The following is a 7,876-nucleotide window of genomic DNA, read 5'->3' on the forward strand; positions in this document are numbered from 1 at the left end:
CCCCGCCCCTCTAGGGGAGACCGAAAGCAATGGATGTCGAGTGGGTCTGACATGACATTGTGAAAGTCCAGTCCACAGTGGATCCAACACATCAGCGAGAGTCCAGTCCACAGCGGGGCCAGCAGGAAACCATCCCGAGCGGAGACGGGTCAGCAGCGCAGAGATGTCCCCAACCGATGCACAGGCTAGTGGTCCACCCGGGGTCCCGACTCTGGACAGCCAGCACTTCATCCATGGCCACCGGACCTATGCAACTCCCCCTCGCAATGGACAGGGGAGAAGGGGAGAGAAGAAAAGAAACGGCAGATCAACTGGTCTAAAGACGGGGGGTCTATTTAAAGGCTAGATTATACAAATGAGTTTTAAGATGGGACTTAAATGCTTCTACTGAGGTAGCATCTCTAACTTGGCGCGATGATGTCATGTTATCCATGGAAAAATGCATTTTTAGACAATATGATTTGCCTGAGCGGCTAGGAGACCCCGAGAGTAACAAGCGCTTGCCTTGTTGCCTTTCCATTAAGAACAATAAATTAGATTTTAGTGTAAGTTTGCTGGTTTCAAGAAATGTAATGCCAAGTGCATATCATTATGTCAAAATAATAGCACTAGCATTTACTTCATTTAAGAATATTTTTCAACATATTGGGCAAAAAGGTCTGATATTTTTCTTTCCTACCAAGAAAAGTGCACTTGTTATTAGTGAGAATATACTTATTTGAAGCTATTTTTGGGTTCATTGAGGTTAGCTAATTTTGCTTGTTTTGGAAAGCCAAATTTTCTTGTTCTATTGGCAGATCATTTTGCTGAGTTCAAATAAAATACCCCTCATTTTTGTATTTTTTTTTTTTCTTGTTTTTGAACACTGACTTTTTGCCGTGTGGTCACCTGAGATGGTTTTCACTTCACAGGTGTCATAGTTTTGACGTGACAATCTACAATGTCATGAAAATAAGGAAAAGGCATTGAAATGAGAAGGTGTGTCCTGAGGTGTGTCCTGTGTTTGTTTTGTGGCAGAACTTGTCGCGGTATTTCACGCCAGTGACGCGTCTCACATTCCAGGGCTGCGTCACGCGAGCGTATAAGAGGACGGCTCGTTGTTGCCGTCTTCACCACCCGCGAGCATCACCGCAAAGGTAACTAGACACGACTTCACGTCCTTTGTTTCACGGCACACTTGTAACACCTGTGTCGTTGCTCAGATGGCTTCTGCACTCCATGTTGTCTTCCTCCTCTGCGGGATCAGCGGACTGCTGGCCGTAGCCGTAAGTCCGACGTTTGACATTGTCCTTCTTTTACTGCCGTCTTCTTATTTGTCACTCTTTCTTTTCCACTTTGCAGTCGGCCGATCATAAAAAAGGTGGGTAGCCGTGCTTCTCCTTCGTATTTGGGACAGTCAACATGTTGTGTTCTGACTTCAATTACAATTTCCTCGCAGACTGCTGTTGCCCTAAGGAGTGGATTCAGTTCCAATCATACTGCTACAAGCACATAGCGCTGAAGAAGAACTTTTCAGACGCAGAGGTATGGAAGCCTCCGTTCCCGGCTGTGTTCATTGAGCCCTGCCTGGCCCTAACCAATCTGGCGCCCTAGGCAAGATTTTAGGTGGCGCCCCCTCCACATCGGCAGTGAAGTGTATATACTCACAAGAAACCGAATAGCTTTGTCATTGACCTTTTTTTTTTTACTTAAAGAAAGCAAATTAACATATTATATGAGAATGTTATGTTATGATTATCTTTAACCGAATCACAGCAGTGCTCAAATAAAAAAAAACAGCATTCCCTCTCATGTGATATTGCTTAATTAACATGAATGATGTGCACTTTCACAACTCGGCTTACAACTATACCTAATATATGAAGGGGTGGAAAAGTGACTGTTACCTGCAGGGCAAACATTAGCTAACCAGAAGGCAATAACAATGTAAACAGAAAACACCTGCTTAAAAGATCTAATACAAATGTCCCTGAGGAATGTAAGGTGGGAGTACTGTAATTACCTAACGTTACATTATTATTTTCCATAACAATTTAGCCCCCTCCCGACGTTAAAACAGAACTAGCTATTTATTGATTAGCAATTGCCGAATCATGTAACATTAGCTTAATGCTAAAAAGCCAGGTTACTATCACATTCTGTAACAGACAAATAATTTCATGTAGGCTAACGTTACCTCCCTGCTACCTTTGTCTTTTTCTCGTTTCTCCTCTTCTTTTCTCTTTTTTCTTCCCTGGGCACCGGACAGTTTTGGCCGTTTTGACATCTTGTGTTGATTTTTTGATGCGGTGATGTCCCTAAACAGTCATTATACGGGAAGGGAGGGGGCGTGCGTAATGTTGTAACAAATAATATTTCTATTAAATAGGCTTTACTTTGCATTTTAATTCACGTGGGATTATTGTTTGTATTTAGAAATAATAGTACCAACTTTTTTTTCTTTCTTTTCTTTCTCCAACATTTGTGGCACTGGCGTGGCGCCCCCTGATGGACGGCGCCCTTAGCATTTGCCTATACGGCCTATGCCACGGGCCGGCCCTGCATTGAGCACTGCGGTTTAAGAAATACTCAAATTCCATTTGTCCATCAGGAGACCTGCCAGCTGTTCCACGGCAATCTGGTGTCCATCGAAGGCCCGGTGGAAAATGCGGTGGTTTTACAACTGATCCGCGACAATAGCGGTGGTTTCACCAACGACACCTGGATCGGAGCCCAAGATACTTTACAGGTGAGACGTGCTTTGCAGAGACTTTGAATATCTAATTCTACCAAGTCTGTTCAGGACTAACTCCTTCAAATGTGACTTTGGCAGGATGGCACCTATTTGTGGACCGACGGCGCGCCTTTCGTGTTCAATGACTTTGACATGGTTACTAATCCTGGCCCCTGTGCCGAGATCGACGAAGGTATTGTGTCATTTTTGTGTTCCTTTACCAGAAAGGTGTGCATTCTCCGGGCGCACTGACTCCGTTCTTGTGTCTTACAGACGAGCGCTGGAACGGCGACGACTGCACCGACTTGAATCCGTTTGTTTGCGAGAGAGACGTGTGCATTTAGTCGGCCCCGTGGCCGTCGTATCTTCCCTGACAACGTCTCTCCCTACTCGCCATGACGTGAAGATATGACCTTCTTTGTCCTCTGGGTGGCTGGTGGTCGCTGTCAATCAAGCTTATTGGAACCTCGAAGTGTATCTCTTTAATAAATGAAGGAAACTGTCCCTGCATGGAATACGTGTGAGTGTTTTTTCATATCTCCACCTGCAAGTCCAAAGTGTAGCGCAGGGGACAAAAGGTCTAAGGCAGGGGTCACCAACCTTTTTGAAAGCAAGAGCTACTTCTTGGGTAGTGATTAATGCGAAGGGCTACCAGTTTGATACACACTTCAATAAATTGCCAGAAATAGCCAATTTAGCTCAATTTACCTTTAACTCTATGTTATTATTAATAATTAATGATATTTACACTTAATTGAACGGTTTAAAAGAGGAGAAAACACGGGAAAAAAATGACAATTCAATTTTGAAACATAGTTTGTCTTCAATTTCGACTCTTTAAAATTCAAAATTCAACCAAAAAAAGAAGAGAAAAACTAGCTAATTCGAATCTTTTTGAAAAAATTAAAAAAAGAATTTATGGAACATCATTAGTAATTTTTCCTGATTAAGATTAATTTTAGAATTTTGATGACATGTTTTAAATAGGTTAAAATCCAATCTGCACTTTGTTAGAATATATAACAAATTGGACCAAGCTATATTTCTAACAAAGACAAATCATTATTTCATCTAGATTTTCCAGAACAAAATTTTTAAAAGAAATTCAAAAGACTTTGAAATAAGATTTAAATTTGATTCTACAGATTTTCTAGATTTGCCAGAATATTTTTTTTGAATTTTAATCATAATAAGTTTGAAGAAATATTTCACAAATATTCTTCGTCGAAAAAACAGAAGCTAAAATGAAGAATTAAATTAAAATGTATTTATTATTCTTTACAATAAAAAAAACAAATTACTTGAACATTGATTTAAATTGTCAGGAAAGAAGAGGAAGGAATTTCAAAGGTAAAAAGGTATATGTGTTTAAAAATCCTAAAATCATTTTTAATGTTGTATTTTTTCTCTAAAATTGTCTTTCTGAAAGTTATAAGAAGCAAAGTAAAAAAAAAAAAAGAATTTATTTAAACAAGTGAAGACCAAGTCTTTAAAATATTTTCTTGGATATTCAATTCTATTTGAGTTTTGTACCTCTTAAAATTAAAAATGTCGGGCAAAGCGAGACCAGCTTGCTAGTAAATAAATAAAGGGCTACCAGTTTGATACACACTTCAATAAATTGCCAGAAATAGCCAATTTAGCTCAATTTACCTTTAACTCTATGTTATTATTAATAATGAATGATATTTGCACTTAATTGAACGGTTTTAAAGAGGAGAAAACACGAAAAAAAATGACAATTCAATTTTGAAACATAGTTTATCTTCAATTTCGACTCTTTAAAATTCAAAATTCAACCAAAAAAGAAGAGAAAAACTAGCTAATTCGAATCTTTTTGAAAAAATTAAAAAAAGAATTTATGGAACATCATTAGTAATTTTTCCTGATTAAGATTAATTTTAGGATTTTGATGACATGTTTTAAATAGGTTAAAATCCAATCTGCACTTTGTTAGAATATATAACAAATTGGACCAAGCTATATTTCTAACAAAGACAAATCATTATTTCTTCTAGATTTTCCAGAACAAAAATTTTAAAAGACATTCAAAAGACTTTGAAATAAGATTTAAATTTGATTCTGCAGATTTTCTAGATTTGCCAGAATATTTTTTTTGAATTTTAATCATAATAAGTTTGAAGAAATATTTCACAAATATTCTTCGTCGAAAAAACAGAAGCTGGAATGGAATCCACTTTTCTCAGATTTAGCTCATTCTCATCACATTGAAGTTCAACATAAATGTTGATCTATGTGCTGAATCTAAACCTAAATGTTCAATCTAAATCTAAATGTGAGCGCTAAATGCTAGATCTAAACCTAAATCTTAAATCTAAATGTGAGCACCAAATGTTAGCTCTAAACCTAAATGTTCAATCTAAACCTGAATCCTAAATCTAAATGTGAGCGCTAAATCCAAACCTAAATCTTGAATCTAAACCTATATGTTAAATCTAAATGTGAGCGCCAAATGTTAGCTCTAAACCTAAATGTTCAATCTAAACCTGAATCCTAAATCTAAATGTGAGCGCTGAACGTTAAATCTAAACCTAAATGTTCAATCTAAACCTGAATCCTAAATCTAAATGTGAGCGCTAAATCCAAACCTAAATCTTAAATCTAAACCTATATGTTAAATCTAAATGTGAGCGCCAAATGTTCAATCCAAACCTAAATGTTCAATCTAAACCTCAATCCTAAATCTAAATGTAAGCGCTAAATCTAAACCTAAATCTTAAATCCAAATGTGAGCGCTAAACGTTAAATCTAAACCTAAATGTTCAATCTAAACCTGAATCCTAAATCTAAATGTAAGCGCTAAATCTAAACCTAAATCTTGAATCTACACATACAGTATATGTTAAATCTAAACCTAAATCTTGAACCTACACATATATGTTAAATCTAAACCTAAATCTTAAATCCAAATGTGAGCGCTAAACGTTAAATCTAAACCTAAATGTTCAATCTAAACCTAAATCCTAAATCTAAATGTACGCGATAAATCTAAACCTAAATCTTGAATCTACACATATATGTTAAATCTAAACCTAAATCTTAAATCTAAATGTGAGCGCTAAACGTTAAATCTAAACCTAAATGTTCAATCTAAACCTCAATCCTAAATATAAATGTAAGCGCTAAATCTAAACCAAAATCTTGAATCTACACATATATGTTAAATCTAAACCTAAATCTTGAATCTACACATATATGTTAAATCTAAACCTAAATCTTGAATCTACACATATATGTTAAATCTAAACCTAAATCTTAAATCCAAATGTGAGCGCTAAACGTTAAATCTAAACCTAAATGTTCAATCTAAACCTGAATCCTAAATCTAAATGTAAGCGCTAAATCTAAACCTAAATCTTGAATCCAAACACATATGTTAAATCTAAACCTAAATCTTGAATCTACACATATATGTTAAATGTAAACCTAAATCTTAAATCTAAATGTGAGCGCTAAATGTTAAATCTAAACCTAAATGTTCAATCTAAACCTCAATCCTAAATCTAAATGTAAGCGCTAAATCTAAACCTAAATCTTGAATCTACACATATATGTTAAATCTAAACCTAAATCTTGAATCTACACATATATGTTAAATCTAAACCTAAATCTTGAATCTACACATATATGTTAAATCTAAACCTAAATCTTGAATCTACACATATATGTTAAATCTAAACCTAAATCTTGAATCTACACATATATGTTAAATCTAAACCTAAATCTTGAATCTACACATACAGTATATTTTAAATCTAAACCTAAGTCTTAAATCTAAATGTGAGCGCTAAATGTTCAATCTATAACTAAATGTTCAATCTAAACCTAAATATTAAATCTAAATGTGAGCGCTAAATGTTAGCTTTAAACCTAAATGTTCAATCTAAACCTGAATCCTAAATCTAAATGTGAGCGCTAAATCTAAACCTAAATCTTGAATCTAAACCTATATGTTAAATCTAAATGTGAGCGCCAAATGTTCAATCCAAACCTAAATGTTCAATCTAAACCTCAAACCTAAATCTAAATGTAAGCGCTAAATCTAAACCTAAATCTTAAATCCAAATGTGAGCGCTAAACGTTAAATCTAAACCTAAATGTTCAATCTAAACCTGAATCCTAAATCTAAATGTAAGCGCTAAATCTAAACCTAAATCTTGAATCCAAACACATATATTAAATCTAAACCAAAATCTTGAATCTACACATATATGTTAAATCTAAACCTAAATCTTAAATCTAAATGTGAGCGCTAAACGTTAAATGTAAACCTAAATGTTCAATCTAACCCTGAATCCTAAATCTAAATGTAAGCGCTAAATCTAAACCTAAATCTTGAACCTACACATATATGTTAAATCTAAACCTAAATCTTGAATCTACACATATATGTTAAATCTAAACCTAAATCTTGAATCTACACATACAGTATATGTTAAATCTAAACCTAAATCTTAAATCTAAATGTGAGCACTAAATGTTCAATCTTTTCAATTTTTTCCAAGATGGCTGCGCTTCAGAGCAGCGGCTTCGTGCGAGCGCTCCTGGAAGTGAGGGCAAAAATACCCCTCAATTCAGTCAATTTCATGGCTGGCTCACAGCGTGTTCACTCCGTGATCACTTACGACCGACTTACGATTCTGGATGTGGAGAGATCGGGCCATTTTGGGCTGATAGATGCGTGTACGATGGACCTACTCGCTAGCTTGGGAATTCTTCGCGAGCTACATCCAGCAGTGGCCTTTGAAGCAGCGGCGTCGACTACCAGCGGAGACCGTCAGCGAAAGAGACGTAAGCGATGCGCTCGGAAGCAGAAGCGGGGGTGTCGGGCGGGGCTAACAACAAAGCTAAATGCGTTGTTGTTAGCGGGGCTAACGAAAAAGCTAAATGCTAATCCACAAAGAAGCGCTAATAAGGAGTCTGTTAAGCTAGAACTAGCCAGCGCCAGGCTGGATAATCCCTGCACACATAGCAATTCTTCTAGAATAATATACAACTCACATGTTCTTTCTGCGTCAGAGGTGGACATGCATTTTACTGAGGTGGCAAACAATCTAAAAATTCCTGTCATATCAATTCCTAGATATGGTCGAAATTATTTAAAGTGCACTATGCATAATAAACGTAACATTATTAATATTG

The 7,876-nt window shown here is 36.1% G+C and overlaps 1 protein-coding gene across 1 annotated transcript; it reads left to right on the forward strand.

Moving 5' to 3' along the window:
- Window positions 1-1,023: 1,023 nt before the first annotated feature.
- On the forward strand, window positions 1,024-3,219 carry LOC133652919 (alpha-N-acetylgalactosamine-specific lectin-like). Its single transcript, XM_062051867.1, has 7 exons — window positions 1,024-1,136; window positions 1,203-1,265; window positions 1,342-1,360; window positions 1,439-1,524; window positions 2,591-2,728; window positions 2,813-2,906; window positions 2,987-3,219. Exons 2-7 carry the CDS (start codon window positions 1,203-1,205, stop codon window positions 3,055-3,057), a joined length of 471 nt encoding a protein of 156 aa, XP_061907851.1. The 5' UTR covers window positions 1,024-1,136; the 3' UTR covers window positions 3,058-3,219.
- The last annotated feature ends 4,657 nt before the right edge of the window (window positions 3,220-7,876 follow it).

Source organism: Entelurus aequoreus, linkage group LG07, assembly GCF_033978785.1.
Source record: "Entelurus aequoreus isolate RoL-2023_Sb linkage group LG07, RoL_Eaeq_v1.1, whole genome shotgun sequence".
Lineage (NCBI taxonomy): Eukaryota > Metazoa > Chordata > Actinopteri > Syngnathiformes > Syngnathidae > Entelurus > Entelurus aequoreus.

Excerpts from the sequence above, each read along its gene's own strand:
- LOC133652919 (XM_062051867.1), top strand. The coding sequence starts at position 1,203 with ATGGCTTCTGCACTCCATGTTGTCTTCCTCCTCTGCGGGATCAGCGGA. Across the intron at positions 1,525-2,590 it reads AGAACTTTTCAGACGCAGAG|GAGACCTGCCAGCTGTTCCA; the intron begins GTATGGAAGCCT and ends TTTGTCCATCAG. Across the intron at positions 2,907-2,986 it reads CTGTGCCGAGATCGACGAAG|ACGAGCGCTGGAACGGCGAC; the intron begins GTATTGTGTCAT and ends TGTGTCTTACAG.